Source organism: Cyprinodon variegatus, unplaced genomic scaffold (genome assembly GCF_000732505.1).
Source record: "Cyprinodon variegatus isolate N-32 unplaced genomic scaffold, C_variegatus-1.0 Scaffold1135, whole genome shotgun sequence".
In the NCBI taxonomy this organism is placed as follows: Eukaryota; Metazoa; Chordata; class Actinopteri; order Cyprinodontiformes; family Cyprinodontidae; genus Cyprinodon; species Cyprinodon variegatus.
The window spans coordinates 109,251-126,267 of NW_015151588.1; the positions used below are offsets into that span (position 1 = coordinate 109,251).

Genomic DNA, 17,017 nt, shown 5'->3' on the forward strand with positions numbered 1-17,017 from the left:
CGACACATACACTGTATCAAAGTATTAATGGGCCTAGTCAGCTTTAATCAATCCTGTGGGAGAGAGGGATAGATGCTCACCTCCTGTGTTGTAACATCTCCTGACTCGGTTTCACAGTCTAGCTTTGCTCCATAAAGTCCTAAAAACATCTTAAACATAAAGTCAACAATTTTTTATAAAAGATACTTTTTGGCATAAAACATATCATTTCATTGTTAAATGAAATAAAGTAGCATTTTATTAATACTTTCTGTCATCCGTTTAATCCTTTATGTTGAAGATTTTTATACATTTGAAACAAGCCACTGATGTGTTGAGCTACATTTTACACACACACTAACACATTTTCACAAAGATAGGTTGAACAATAGTAAGTGCAAATCATTTTGTAATTGAATTTAACTTTTTTGATCTCGCATTGGAGAAATCCACCTCTGCATTTAACCCATCCCCTTGGGGAGCAGTGGGCTGCCATTGCGTGGCGCCTCTAGAACCTCTAGAACCCAAGACAATGCCCTAACCACTAGGCCACCACTCCCCTATAATGATAATTATAGACACCACAGGGTTTAGGTCTTAAGGCTGCTACAAACTAAATAAAAAGCAAGATTTTTTTTCTTATATTAGATGTGGCAAGAACAATAAAAAAGTTTGCTCCCTTTGAATATTGAACAAGACACTCAGTTGCCAAAGTCCGCCCCTCTGTAATAAACATCACTAAAGACTGATTGAGGGCTTGAATTGTAAGGTTGCACATAGAGAGCTGAGCAGAGGGCAGGCAGAGAGCAGAACGTAGAAAAGCAGACAAAAATAACACCTCTCGGTACTCTGCAGCACTATTTGGGAAGACTGTGAATACTAGGGGCATACGTGCTATAGGGGTGGGACTGCCCCAATAAGATTATTTATTTAGAGTACACGCTGCAAGTGACAAAACTAGCATGTTTAGCCACTTAAACTACCAGATTTGAAGTGTGCAAATACAGTGTCAAAGTTTGACAGATGCATGGGGCATTTTCTACTTACACGCAGCGATAGAGTTGATTCCTTCCTGCTATCATCTCAATCATTATCGCCATGCAGGGTCCCAAGACATCTCGCCTGGTCAGCCAGGCCAACAATGACCCTAACAACTCCACCTTTCAGAGGCATAGGCCAGTATCGGGTATTGTACACTAACAAAGGTAACTAAGGGGTGGACTTGTTCTTCTGGTTCAATTTGCATGTTTTCTAAGCCATAACAAGGCTTTGTTGGGCTACTCTATAAAGCTTAGAACTCAACACTTTTCCAGACATTTTGAATTGAAAAAGCTTTCTGGATCGGAAGGGAAACATCTTCAAAACTTGGAAAACAAACTCCAGTGGTTTTTATTTTTTTTAATTTTTTTTTTAACTTTTTTTAAAATTATCTGCTTTTCATACTTAAACACAGCCATCTAAATCCTGTCCAATCGCAGTACAGTAGACGCACATCCCACAAGCAAAAAGTTCTGCTTTGGGGTTCTATTAAAAACAATAGACAAGGCCCTCCAAACGGGGCTGAGAAAACAAAAAGACAGAGTCCCATTAGCAGCAGGAGCGAGAACAAATGTCTTAGGTCTTGTGGGTTATGTTGCAGCCTTAACTTCCTTACTGTTAAGTCTAAATCTCACAATACTGGCTTAAACTTACTTCACCAGGCAAATTCTGACTGTGATTGGCTAGCTCATCACATCATAGACTTTAATTTATTAAAAAGAATAATATGGGTCAATATTTTGGTATTTTATTCAAAGAATGGCTCATTAGAACTGCTTATCAGTTGTTTGGAACCATTGCCACTGCTGATTGAAACGCCACAAGATATGATTTATAATAATAAAGCATTCCCCTGTACTAGCAACAAATAAAAGTGTTAAAGTCTGTATTATTATTTTGTTTGGCCTTGTTTTTAGTGTTGAAAGCACAACTGTGAATACAAATGTTTTAAGTGGCTTGTGGTGGGACTAGCTGCTCCAGCAGAATGGGAAGTGGGGGCAGGGGGGTTGTGATGATGGCGGTGGATTACACCGCCACAGATGATGTGTTGCCCGGCCGACATTAGCATGAATGCTTCATTATCTCACTACTTGTACATAATGGCAACAACTCCACGGAGGGGTCAGGCCTCGTCACGGCTCATCAGTCCACTGACGGCCCGGCCTAAAGAGAAATGAGAAGCAAGGCAGAGTTGCTCCCCGCTAATCCATCGCTTCCACTTAACACCCCAGCCCTGGATAGCCTGCAGTAGACACTATATGACTTCTGTTATCTCTTTATATTCATGACAATACAGTCCACAGTTGGATTCTGCCTTTTAAAGAGTTCATTAGTCGAATATGACTCAAATGTTGTAACATTTGTAAGAACAAGTTTAACAGAAATATTGCTAGCCTACACCCTTAAAAGTGTTCTCGGATTTTAAGTAAATATGTTTACTTTTTTAATAATTGGATTCACAGTCATTTTATTACTGCGCAATAATTTGTATTGTAAAATAATTACTAATAGGCAAACTTAGTTTTTGGAAAGCCTCAAATTAATAACTTTGCATGACTCAGTGCTCTGACAGTAAAACAAAATTACATTACAATATTCACATTGTGCTTATTTCTGCTAAAAACACAAGGATTAGTGATATCAGTCAGTATTTAAAAGCAACACACTTTACTCTGTTTCATGAAGAGAGAACGACTATATTGTCTAAAACGTGATATTCAAATCAAGTTAAATTAGATTACCGTTTAAAAAAATGCTTAAACTGTATACTAAATGTGGAACATGGAGCTTTTTCATTTTGCTTTTATCTCAGATAAATAAAGTATGAAAGTTGTTAAAAAGACTATATTTTATCCACATTAGGAAGGGAATCCATAATACTATTATTATAGCCAGCTGTTACAGGTCCAAACTGTTAATAACAGTAAATGAAATGGGCTTAGTTAAGTTCATTCATAAAATGTGAACGGTGGACACAAATGTTTTTTAATTTACCATATAGGGAAAACTACTACAACAACTGACAACGACCATGCAAGAGTGAAGTCCTATCGCTTAACCCTCAGTTTGATCATGGTCATTGTTGTTGGTCTGAAGTACACTTCACTCAGACCTGGATGGAGTCGTGTGTGCATGTCGTTCTTTTTTAATGCCCCAAGCTGATTATTTCTATGCTGTAATTACATTATCCTCCCCTTTATGCAGGAGTGGTCTCTGGGGACTAATGGATACAGCCATGTATAATTCATTAATCATTAGCATCCAATTTGACAATTAGACATGATTGTTGAATTTTAAGTAAGTAAGTTGCTGTGTATGGTTTCTGTCTCCTTTTTTGTTGTAATTAAAAATAATCTAACTTTACTTTCTTTATTTTTTAAATTAGAAACCTGAAAAGTTTTCATTGAGGTTAAATTGTAAATTTAAAACCAAAAAATGTTTATATTTGTATTGCAGAGCTGCAAAGGGAATCCTGTTGCTGAGGTGTTAAAGCCATCTTTAATAACATATTTTCTGCAAATATAACGAGAGCAGGAAAAAGAAGGCTTGTTTTGCTTGTTATTCATTCATACTTTTATAAAACAAAGTTTTCGATTTTCTTTTTATTCTTCCTCTCCAAGTCCCCCCTCCTCTAACCCCCCCTTCCCTTCCTCTGCTCTGATTTCAGCATGCTAATTTAGTCAGTGCTCCTCAGCATGATTCCCTCACTCTGTCTCCCGTTCTTGCTGCGATTCTGCTCCCTCCCCTCTGGGACCTGAAGATTAATATTCCTGGGCCCAACAAGATAATTACTGATACTAATTAGACATGATTATGTGAATTTGATACACTTATTACTCTAGATAATGAGTAGGACATATTACCCTAACAAGCACCCGTGCCGCTTAGTTTACTTTACACACGAGCCATAGAGTATATTTTCTCTTATCACCTCAATCAAAAACTGATATTGTCTTGTAATTAGTGCATGAAACAAGCTTGATGTGTGACACATGTTAAATAAGGTAAGCATTATAGATCGAAGTCTGGGCATTTGTTGTTTCTCAAAAAAACAACATTGAAATGTTAAATTAACTTTCATATTTAGAGGATTGATTTGTTTTTCTAGTGCAGCTTTTATACATTCATAAATGTCAGATTTGGATATTTATTAAACAGAAAAAATATTCCATTTGGAATGGCAATGGTAGAATGCTACGGTCGATCTGAATGCACTTACTGAATTGATGCACGATGAATTTGTCAGTGTAGCTGGGATGTGTGGCAGCAACTGTTCACATAGGAGGGAAATGACCCCACACGGCGAATCCTTGCCCATGAATTAGTAAAGAGAGCCAGGCGTCCGCGGCTTGCCTGATTGGAAGTTAGGGAGAGAACGCCTGCTGACGCAGTGGAGATCGATGTGGCAGTCAGAGGGATGAAGCAAGATAATTAGCGTTCAGAGTGTATCTTGTTAATTAAGGGCTAATTAGAGGCAGAGGCGGAGGGAAAAGGGTTCTGTGTGTTTGTGTCTGCATGAGGAGAGGGGGTGGTTGGTTGATAGAAATATGTGTAGAAATAAGCTGGTGGTGTTGCCAGGGTGAAGCTCAAACTACAAAAACTGTTAATAAATGCAGTATATCAGTTCATTACAGACTGTTAGAATGTTTCCTTTCCTTTAACTCGATTATTTGAAGCTGAACCAACAGAAACACGCTGTGTATGTTTTTATACTTAGCGGTTCTTCTTTGTAACATGTCATGAAAAGCATCAGACAATGGGTTATTCAATAATTGTTGTAAAAGGTACTTTATTAGATTGAAATATGAGCACTGTAACATTTTTAGCTAATAAAATCTGCAGGAATGTACCTTTGGCTTTATTTCCCACTGTGTGTTTGAAAAATTAAAATAAAGATTAAACTTCCCCTCCAATTGATAATTAATTTAACATGACAATTTACAGACAATTGTGACTGTAGGAGACCCTTCATTTGACTTCTGAGTTTTTGTCACATTTATCTTTTCATTACAAGAGAAATATCGGTGACCAAAAACTTATAAATAAACACTTGCAAAAAAACATACTTGTACTATTTGTGGATATCCTGAAAAATAATGCTTCATGCATTTTTTTCTTTTGCATCCTCTTAAGCATACTCAGTTACTTGTTCACAATTTTTTCATGTTAGCAGAGTAAAACATAAAAATAAATGATTTTAAAATAACTAAGTATTCTTAAGTAGATGCAAAAAGGTGCATATCTGACACAAGATGAAGTTTGGAGCTTGTCACATTATCACAAATGTGCATTATTTGTTATGGTGATATCTTTTATTATTACTTCTAAGATAAGTAGGAAATTAGTAGGAAACATTTAAACATGGGGTCTTGTTTTGTCCACAAAAAAGGCATTTTTAGGTATTTTAGTTTATTTTTTATGTAAAACATACTTTTTGTTTACTTTTTTCCAATAGGACTGAAACAATTAATTTGATTAATTGTATTTAATCAATTATTAAAATAATCTTCAGCTAATTTAGTTATCGATCAACTGTTAATTGGATGATGTAAACCATGCCTTTAGCTGACAAAGCAAACCAATTAGGCAGTGATTCTATCAAAATTGTAAAAAATACATAAACATTTTGAATTTCGGATAAAAAAAAAAAAAAATTCTGTCAATATGGTCTATCCAGAACTCCTAAAGTGGAAAATTTTAGTTTCACCGGGTTTAACTTAAGTAAAAAATCTTCTTTAAGGAAGTTTTGGCTATTATTACCGTTTCATCGAGAAAATAATCAGCAGATGATTTGATTTGCAAAATAATCATTAGTTGCAGCCCTAAACATAAAAAACAAAAATGACTGAAAAATTGTTATTTCTTCTTTACACACATACATGTCTTAAAATATAAATTTGCAAGTCAGAAAAATAAACAAAATTATGGTTTCAGTTACAAAGTTATAAAGAAGGAATGAAAGTACAAAAAAAAATCAGAATGCAATAAAATTGCCTTCTTTGCACTTTGCTAGTTTTGCTCTGCTGGCTTCCTGTGAGAAAGATCCAGTTGCTAAAATCTCTTCAAATTTCCCAAAGAATTTATTTCTCACCCTTTTCTCTTCTTCTACAGGTGCGACTCACTCCAACAGCAGCATTTCCCTACAGGCGGGTGGGTCGGCGTTCGGTGGCAGTAAAGATGGTATGCACCAGCGCTCCTTCTCTGTGTCCAGTGCTGACCAGTGGAATGAAGCCATCAACACCAGTACAAGCAGCGGAGCCCGTAAGCTAACCCACCTTCCAGTAAAAATCCGATACATACACTGTGATCATGGAAATTCACAAATAATTTTTTTTACGCCGAAATCTTTAAGGAGCAACTTCAAGTCATCTCTTGAGTCTCTAATGACCGCAGATAACATTCTCACATTAGATACGTGCCATCTAGTCTGCCTAAACTACAGCATGGCTGAAGGTAATTTAATTGAAATAACTTTATTGTCCCTGAGAGGCATTTCATTTGCAGCAGAGTCCACAAAGTCTATACTCAACAATAAACATTCACAGGAACACCCAAAAGAGAGAAGAAATAAAAACACATTATACACAAGACTATATCAAGACTTTAAGCAGCACAATTCATGTAGAATAAATTACACACCTAACAGTGAAATAGTTTCAGTATCATTAAGCCAAATTTATCACGTTAACATGTATCATTGAATTCATGCTCAAAAGCGTTTAACAGTAAGGATGTTGTCTATATAAAATGTAGTATAAAGGTATGGAGTTGTGTTAAAAACAGGAAGAAACCTTTTAAATGAATTGGAAGTGTATTTGGGTTGAAAATAAGATGTTGGAAGTAAGCTCAGTTTATCCTTATTCTAAACCACCTAAATTAAGTAAGATGCTAATCTGTTTGGTCGTAATCATGTTTCTGCAGCTTGTGAGTTGCAATCCACAAACACTGTAAGATAAAACATTTTCTTTATATGATGTTACATTCTCAAAAACTCTCTTTTGTCATTTTAGTTGTCTTGCGCTTTATCTGCGACTCGGTCAGGGATAAGGTGGGTCAATCAAAAAAGCTGATGTAAAAGACATTATAAATACATAAAATTGTTTAATGAACATCGCAAAAACTATTTAACACACCTTGCAACAGGTTAAAGGTTGCAGCTCTATAAGAGCTGAGGTCTGTTGTTATTTTTTTTTATGAAAAAACACAAACTTTGGATTTTTGCAGATGAAACAGTTGTACTTTCCTAAGAAAACTGAAACAAAATAAAAAAGGCAAACAATATTTTAAGGATTCAAATAAGTAGGCCATTTTAGTGTCACAAAACTTTGGGAAAAAAAACACAGGTATTCTTTCCTCGCTCATCCAAAACCCACTGTTAGCAATTATGCAACGTTTTCATTATACTCAATTTTAAACCCCTCTGGTGAGTAAAAAAAAAAAAAAAAAGAAGCTAATAGTGAAAAATGTAGAAAAGATTTTTGTGTTTTTGAAGACTTTCACAATCCAAAAATTGGGGAATGGGGTGGCGGTGCCTTTGAAACTGGATGCCTTCCTGCAATTAGTTCATATATAGCCTCAACCACTGACTCTGCTAAATGCCTTTAAGTTGGAATTGACAGCATGGCAAGATCAGTTTATGTAGTTTTAATTCAGGTAAAGCATTATTGAATACTTTAAATGATTCTGTAGAGTTCATTTTTAGTTTATTTAGATTGTTTATAATCACCTTTTGTCTTCCCGGTATTGATATTCCACTCTCCTACTGGCTGGTTTAAAGCATCACCAAATATTCAAACGAGATGGTCCTATCATCTAGTCATTTCTAGCGACTTTAAAATCTTTTAGCAAATGATGACTTTCCACGCTGAAGAGTTGGCTACCAGTGCCAAAAGATTATGGTGGCATTCATAACAAGGAGCTGGTGCTTCAGTTCAAAAACTCTCATAACATAAAAAAATATGTCAGTAGGAAAACAGTTCACATCTTCTTTTGTTAAAAGGGAACATCTAAAACATTTTTTAGGTATCTGGTGACACAAGTGAACAGAATAAACCAGGGGAACTTGATATTTGTTTATGCTATATGATACAGAGATACAAACTAAACAGAGATTCTATTTGTTGGATGTTTTTCTTTAAAAAGCAACACAGTAAAACAAATAAAACATTCTCTTCGTCCCATAACCTCACAGATTAATTTAAGAATGTGATTATACAAGATATTCACAAATGTTAGCAAAGTTCCCACACCTTCAACAGTCAAGTATTAAAACTTTCCAGACTGCAAAAGTCTGCACACGTTTATGTCACATCATTGTAGAGGAAGCTTAACACTGCAATAGTGTAATATAAAGCTGTAAAAACAGTGACTCTTCAAGCACTGTGCTTCATGTTTGTTATCACAGCATACCCAAATGAATATTTTGAGCTGCAGAGCTATTATTCATTAATAAGTAGCCAATTAAAACAATATCATTTGAGTTTTTCATTCATTAAAAAATGCTCGTATAACTAGATAAGTTGATACGATGTTTGGGATTTTGGATGATATTGTCCAAAACTATAATGTAGCTAGAGACTATGGCAACCTACCTTTCTACGAATCCACATGTACCCACCAGACATTTTCCAAGCATGTCATTTTTAGATTTGAGCTCTGAATTATTTTAGTATCTCCCCTGTTTCTGTTCTTCTTCCTCTCAAATGTGCTACTCTTCCTTTAAATCCTTTACCTGCTTTGGGGTCCACTGGAGCACACAGTGACGCTGCATGCGGACGACCGCTACAGCGTCTAGATAAACCGCGCCGAGACCAGCAGTGGTGATGGTGTCAAAATATGCGTGCCGGTTCTGGATTGACTTCACACTGACATGATCCGCTTTAGAAACCAGACCCATCCATGGTCAGAAGCGTTTCCGAGGTTCTCTGCACTGCAGAGAACTTTGGACAAAAAAATATCCATTCTGTGATTATGTTTCTTTATTATAATTAATAAACATAATACTCTACCCTATACCTTTTCTGCACTGCCCATGATAGTATTGAGTATAAAAAGTTTGACCATTCTACTACATCTGCTGCTTAATGGAAATTGGCTAAAGTAAATTGTTACTTTATGAAAGTTGAGATTTAGAACTTGAATCTGGGTTGAATAGTTCTTAGGGTTTAGCTCTCATTCATGGCTAAAACCTTAGATTTAGCAGATTAAGAGCAACTCAGTCCAATTCACAGATTCAATCCTACATTTTACAAACAGAGATGAACTAGAGAGGTGCAATATAATCGAACTTCTGTTTTTCAACCATTTTTCCCCCCTATGTAGATGAAACAAGGCTAATTTTCATGATTGTGTGATCAAGGCTTTGATCGCTGTGACCTTTTTGGCTGCTGCTCTTTGATGGAAGCAGCTTGTTTGGAGGAGGGGAACAGTGAAGGTTAACTTTCTTTTATCGATGCATCCCCGCTTACTGCCGCCTTGTCAACGTACTTGCCTGTAGTAAGATAATATATTCACCATATCTGACACCCTCCCCAAACCGAACCCATCCCGTCTTTACCTTCCATCTTAGTTTCTGTTTCCACCCCCCCCTCCTCTGTTTTCGTCTCCTTTCTTCCGAAGAGGAAAATGAATGCTTTTCGGGAGTACCATTCATCACCAGTTATTTCCCTCTCTTTGTGGTTGGCAGTAAAAAAGCACTTAAATGCACATCAACAGAATAACAGTCATTTCCATGCATGTTTGCACTCTGGTAGTTCTCATTAGCGCGGCGGCGGCTCCCCTCCTCCCCATGGGCTCCCAGGGGCCCCGGCAGTTTAAAGAGCGCACTTTACGAGCGCTGCTGGAGTCCAACTGCACGGCCCTCGTGGTTCCACAGACAAGCCTGACTATCATTTGGAGCTGCTGAACGATCAATTCTGCCTGGACGCAGGCACTTCCATCACCCCCCCACCCCACTCCCATCAGCACCATGCCCAAAGCAGAATTACTTAGATTCGTGGGGTCCTCAAATAAATGAGCATGAGCGTGTGTTGGCTGTTTGTACGTGGGCTTTCTTTCTTTTTTTTTTTTTTCTTCGCAAAGCGTACTTGTGTCTGTGACGGAAATAAAAAAAAAAAGCTTTATAGCTAAATGTTTGCAAATAAAGGAGCCACACTGCACAGTTCGAACAGGACTACCTCAACATTGCCCTGTGGAAATTGGTGAGAGTGGAATTTCTCTCCTTTTCATATTTGTTAAACTGAAAAGCCCCTAACTATTAACATAGATCATTAACCAGCATCCAGTCTTCAACTAAATCAGATTCACAATTTGCTCCATTATTCTATTTTTCTTCAATTATTTTCATGCTTCTTTTAAGGTAACCACAAATGAGCTTGAAGGAGGCAAATGAGCTGAAAACAATAGCAGAAACGTGCCAAATGACAGATTATGGTATAGGAGTAGAAATGTTGCTGTAATCAGTAGATAGTCATTGCAGGCAGTCGGAGACTTTTACAGTTAAATGAAATAAAAAAAAAAAAAAGTCTCATTTCCACAGTAAATCGGGAGAGCTTAGAGCACCTGTAGTGTGAAACTGTGACTAGCCTATCAGAAAACATAAACTTGATTGAAATGCAAGCCTTTTATCTTTCATCCTAATGTGTCTTCAATAATCAATAAAGGGTGTTTCACTGTGAAACGGTATTCATGTTTTGCCATTAGAATTGACTTGAACCAAGCCCAATCACTCCATTATCCTTGGCGAAGGTTGCAGGTTATAAACTAAAATGTGATGCAAAAACAGCAGATTGATGATTCACAGGAGAATGAATGCATTTTAGCCAGGTAACCATTTCCATATTACTTAAAGAGGGCTCTCATTTGTAAACCTACTGATGCAAAAGCAGAGGCAGGGGTAGCATCTCTTGAATATTGAGCACCGCTTTTTTGATTAAATCCCAGCCCAATTTTTTTTATTGCTTCTACTCATAAGGATGCCCATTCTTAATGCGCCCAAAGCTTGTTTAGATGCTGCTCTCTGTCGCGCGCCTCAATCTTTCCAGCCAGGATTAAACCCTCACAGCTCTGTCATATGAACATTGTCATAGGATTGCTGATGATCGTTCCTGATGTCAGGATCAAGGAGTGAGTAAAGTCATGTTCACCTTAAAAAAATTAAAAGAAGCAAGAATTGGTTAAAGAAGAATAGCCTCAAAGTTAAGGTTTTTTGCAGGTATGGGATGCTGCAAGATTCTAACAGAGTGATAACTTTTAATTAAAATTTCCAGATATTGCATCATTTTCTTATTTTGTTTGCAACGAATTGCAATGAGAACGTTTAAAGTGCATTTATCTCAAAACTCTTGGAAAACCTGGAAATCGAGACGATCTAATCTTCCAGTTTCCCACTTGTGGACTCACATATTCTTTATTGGTAATTCTTACAAGGATATTTCAGTTCAAAATTTGGACTTAATGGTCCAACATTTGGCCCTTTGAGTAGAAAACAGAACATAACAACACAGCAGGTGAACCAGGGGCAAAGCTTTCTTGGTTTAGTGCTGTTTTGTTTTTTTTACCATTTACATTGTCCTCCAACTCTTGTAGCACACCCATCCATTTTCAGGGTATGCCTCCATACATATGGACCATAATTTTGTATTTACTTCTTCTGTGTTTTATTTATAAGGGAGTTTTTCCTCTCCACTGTTGCTACAAGCATGCTTAGTGTGAGGGATTGCATTTGAGTCAATGAGTCGATGCAATCAACTGGTTTTCCTTAGATAGAAAACTTTGACTGTATGATCTGGTTGAACTGTAAAGTGCCTTAAGATGACGTGTTGTGAATTGGCACTATATAAATAGACTGAATTGAATTTAATTATAACCATTAACTTGATCAGGGAACCCATTTTTCATTTAGTGTTCTAATCAATTGATTTCAGTTGTTTTCCTCCAGTTTAGCACATTTTTAGATAAAAACAATTAAGAAATCGGGGAAATGATTGATAAAAAAAAGTAGCACTGTTCTCATGATAAGTAGTTATTTAGATTTTTAGTATTTTATTTTTCCATTTAGGTATTTTAGTTCCTATTGATAACTTGAACTTTAAAAGCTACCTGTATTATTTCCCCTTTCTGTAGGTACAGAAAATGTAAATAACTTTCTACAGGTGATCTTCCATTGCAAGTTGCTGGTTATAATAGGGCTTAATTCTAAACATGTTATGTCAAAAATAACGCACTAAATGACACCTGCAAAACAAACTATCACAGAAAACATCTTGATATTACTACTAATAATAATTATAAACATTTGTAAAAATAGAATGGTAGCATAAACTCTTTTAATCACCTATCCACTACTTAATATAATTAGTTATCATTTTTGCTCTATATATGTTTTTCTTTTTGGCAGTTTCTACATAACAAAACAAACTGGCAAGAGAAACATTTATTTTTAGAGAGATATGCAGACAAACATATGAGAAAATAACACAGGTTAAACAATGTGAAAGTTTTTTTTGTTTTTTTTCTAGCTTACATGGATTCAGATTATTGTAAAATCAATATAACTGATGCCTGATATGTGCTGCTGAATTTTTTTTATAAAATCACATAAACATTGATAGCAAATGTTACACAAGTCTCAATTTAAACAAAGACAGGAAAATGAACAAATCAGTAACAAATCATTAAGAAAAAGTCTGGTCACATTCAGAATACAAACTTCTTAAAGTACTTTAGGTATGAAACTATTACATACGTACTTTTCAATAAATGATTAGTGTTTTTAATTAAGAGCAATTTTATTTGAATATGCTTTACTGGAGACAACCATGTTTGTCAAAGAGCACTACTTAACGCGCTATTTTCCATGATGGCGACGACCAGTGCACTATGTAAAGCAGAAGTTTGATGGCAAATCCTCACTCTTCAATTTGGCAATCCAACCACGAACCCCTAATGGATGATGAATTGGAAAGGTGAACATTTTTTTTCACTTTCATCTGTGGGCATTGTCAGTTTAACTATAGCTCTCGTAAATTTCAATGGTGAAGTCCTCTGGAAATCTTAAATAATTGTTGTTGATTGCAGATGTGTCTAGTAGTTCCCATTGATTTTGCTTGCAAAGCTGAGAGAATGGTGCCAGGCTTACCGCACCCTGACGTAACTGCCGGAAGATGTCAGGAGTGAGGTGTTACTATATTTGAGCAAAAACGGCCGGACTATGTGATCACGTCAAAAAATATTTTGTTTTTATTTTCTTTTACTGATCAACGCTAAATTCATTAAATTACTGCAAACGTATTAGTTTTAGGTATAAAATGACCCGTTGGTTATTCCTTGCTGGCTGGACTTTTCCTTTAACAATGGATAGCCAAAGGAGGGTGCAGTAATGCCTGCTCTTTATGTGATCTTATAGCACGGCTGCTAAATGCAGTACTGAAGCAGTGAATGCAAGCATATCTATGTTTGACAATAACTAAATCGTCTAATGCAAGAAAAAACTATTATTTCCCAAAAATATGTTCCGGTTAATATATCAGTCTGCCTCTAATAGACACTCACACGCATATTATCCAAAGCATACACCTTCCTAAAAGCTTATAGTCATAATAATCAAAGCCATGCTTGTTCCTTTTACCCTAATAATAAATATTTTTTAATATTATTATTTTATATTCTTTTTAATTGGGTCAAGCTTGGTCTGTTACACAGATTTAGTCCATAAATATAAAGATGGAAAAGATTTTTGGTGTTTTATGAATAGCAACATGTTTTAGTCTTGATACCCTGCCCATCATAGTAACAGGATGCTCTCTCTAAGCTGTCATCTTCAGCAGGAAACAGTATTTATGCGATATAAGTAAGGTATATTGCTCTATTTAAATTTTTTTTTTAAGTGGAGGATTTACAGGCACTCTGTGAAAAAGAAAAACAATGAAAATGCCAGTTTCATTATATTTACAGTAATGACAATAATGGACTTAAATACGGATCCATATCTCTGAGCTGTTATCCAAATAGGGTAAGACTACAAAGCAGGGAATAAATGAACATTTTTACTTTAATGCAGTATTAATTTGCTTCTCTCTCATATGATATTTGATATTATTATTTTTTTTTATTATCTCATGAAGTGTATTTTCCTGGACTTGTTAGTGTACAACACAACTTTCCAGTTCAGCTCCTTAATGCACAGATCGCCCTCTTTCTATGACGCATTATTTTATATGTCGGCCTCCCGATGCGAGGGTGATGGCGTGCGGGGCGTTTGATTTCTAAGCCAGGTTGTAATGAAGTTTGACATTTAGTTTGGTGAGAGCAGCAGAGCGCGATCAGGCCTTGATTAGTGCGCTCTAATTGAGGATAATAAGGGGGAGGCGGTGATTGTTTCTAATTTTTGCCATTAATTGCAGCCGTTGGCTTTGATTGAGGACAGGCAGAGCTGCCGTGTCAAGGGGCCTGGGGGAATGATGGTGCTCCTTACCTTGAGCCTCTTGAATAAAAATGATATAAATCCCTCCTTCCATTACCCCCACACCACCACTACTTCTCTCTCTCTCTCTCAGTGTGGCTCTGATAAAGGCAAGAGGCTGCTTGCAGCGTACTCTTTGTCTCACCCTCAACCTTCATCCTGAAGCACATTTAAGCCATCATCTACGTGGTGGGAGTGTAATACACTCTAATCACAGGTTAGCCTGGTACCTATCTGCTGCCCAGGTGATTGTAGCTGAGTGGTTAGAGCCTCCTGATCCCCAGTGCAACTCATTACCCAGCTTGGTCCTGATGGCCCTCATACACACTAACAGTCGCCTAATAATGCCGCCGTGATTTCTGGGCTTTCTCAATCAGATTATTTTCAACTTGATAAGTCCGATATTAACTAGTTTTATTTAACAGCTTAACATAGTTTAAGGCTTTAAACCACTTTTAGAAAATTGTTCCCATCTATTAGGTTTGTGATGCTTCCCTATTGCTGCTCAGCTTTGTGTCATTTCCTCTGCACTCCACCTTTGTGTAACAGATTGAGGAGCATGTTTCAGGTGCAGAATCAAAAGAACCAGGGTCATTTTCCAGAACATTAGGGCTCAGAAATTGATAATTAGAGGTGTTTATGACACGGTTGGGGGGCCCCCAAGGGCCAGCCCTCCCCTTTAACCTCAAGCGACATTAAACAAATGCTGGATGTCACTTCAGAGGCAGGTTGGAGCTCATGTCTTCCGCTTGCCATACGGAGCTGTGCTGGCGGGACTGAAGTCGGTATAGAAAGGGAGGAGGAGTGTGAGGGAGGAAGGGGGTGGGGGGTGCACACAGAGGACCCCTGTGCCCCCAGCTGTCTGAGCCAGCTAATGACTTGTCTCAGGGGGGCTGTTGTAAGGGAGCAGGGAAATTGAAACAGACGCCTCGACGAAGGGCTGCTACATGTGTGGCTGCGTGCTGCCATTCAAAGCACCAGAGAGCTTAATATATGTGCTCCAGTGAAAGCAGCATCCATTTGTATGTGTGATGGCACAGCAACAACGTACAGCAAATTATTTTTGCTTAAATAGAACTTTTTGGTTGAAAAAGTAAATATAGGTCATTATTTTTATTTATTTTTTTATGCGCATGCCAGCTCATCACTATAAACCCCTAAATTTAGGACAAACATAATAATGGGTTTCTCAGGTGTTATCTTCTATATTTGAGCTTCAAACCGTGTGTCCCCCTCAGCCCTCTGAGCTCCCCCCCCTCCATGTAAGCATCTTCAGCCCCCTGCTGAGCCCAGCATACTCCTTCAAGACAGCCCCATCTCCCTAAAGGTAATGACCGAATTAGGCCTAATGTTGTACACTGGCTAATGGCACAGTGGCGCACATTACAGCATGTGCAACTGGCAACAAAAACACCAATAATCCCTGAGCCCCTTGTCCTCCTGCACTCCACCCCTGGAGGCTGGGACGGTGTGCAGGGAAATGAATGGGGTTTGCTACACTACAATGAGCTTTTGATGGGAGACAATGGAGGATGCTGCCAGCACCACACAGGGTGGTAAGAAGATGCGCAATATGGGGCCCATCTACCGGCCCTCTCCTCCCTCTTCCCTCAGGCCTCTGGCCCCCCTCTCCCTCAAATTCTTAATGGCACCCGTAGGGGGAAAGAAGGAAAAGTGATGTCAAATGTCGGGAAATCAGAAAGATGGCAAGCTGACAAGCCCCCGCTATCTTCCCATCCCTCCTGTCCCTTTGCCCGACGGTAGCACAGGTTAATATCACATTTATAAAATCACTTACAAGAAACAAAGCCAACTCTTAGCCCACTGTCACTCTCAGACAGTCATAGAGTGAACTTTGCCAAAGGCATATTCAGGTAATCATTCGTTCACAGCCCCATACATGTCCTTCAAAACATCTAAAACTGAAGTTTCTTTTCGAGCAACTTCCGAGTTTAGTGACTTGGCTATTATGTCACACATCTGCCTTTTATGTTCTGGAAATCCTCAGTGTTATTAAGGATGAGGAATTTCCATTGCATAGGTCAAGTTAAGTCTTAACCAGATAAAACGGCTAAACTGCACCTGCATTTTCATCTCTGGTAACTACATCTAATGTAAATCGGAGATGTTTTGTCATATTTGCATGTTTTTCTTAATAGAAAAGTTCCAGAATTCCCCTTGTGACAAAATAATTGTCAATTGTACACCTTGATGGACTCAAACTGGTAACCAGTCTGCCATAAAAAAATCGAACATTGTTGTAATTGCTTTAATGTTAGTAGATCTTGCAGACAGCCAAACCTTTAAATGTCAACACTGTTAATAAATGAAGAAGACCATATATTTCCTGTTTTAAATATCAGAAGAGGAATCTATTTAAATGCTGCTCCACATCAAAAGGAGACAGTCTAGATGGTTCCAGCTGCTAATCAGGAGGCAGTTTGTGCCCCTTAATTTGAAAGTTTTCCTGGAACATGCTAATGTGAAGAGACCTTAGTGTAGAACCAACTTACATAGCGACTGTAAATGGAAAGAGCA

At 37.5% G+C, this 17,017-nt stretch overlaps 1 protein-coding gene across 1 annotated transcript in view; it reads left to right on the forward strand.

Annotated features, from left to right (window-relative positions):
• The window catches only part of LOC107101700 (arf-GAP with GTPase, ANK repeat and PH domain-containing protein 3-like), a 101,431-nt gene that overhangs the window by 44,353 nt on the left and 40,061 nt on the right, over window positions 1-17,017 (forward strand). Inside the window, exon 12 of the mRNA XM_015400712.1 lies at window positions 6,130-6,279. Coding sequence (XP_015256198.1) covers window positions 6,130-6,279 — 150 coding nt within the window. The remainder of the gene's footprint in view (window positions 1-6,129; window positions 6,280-17,017) is intronic.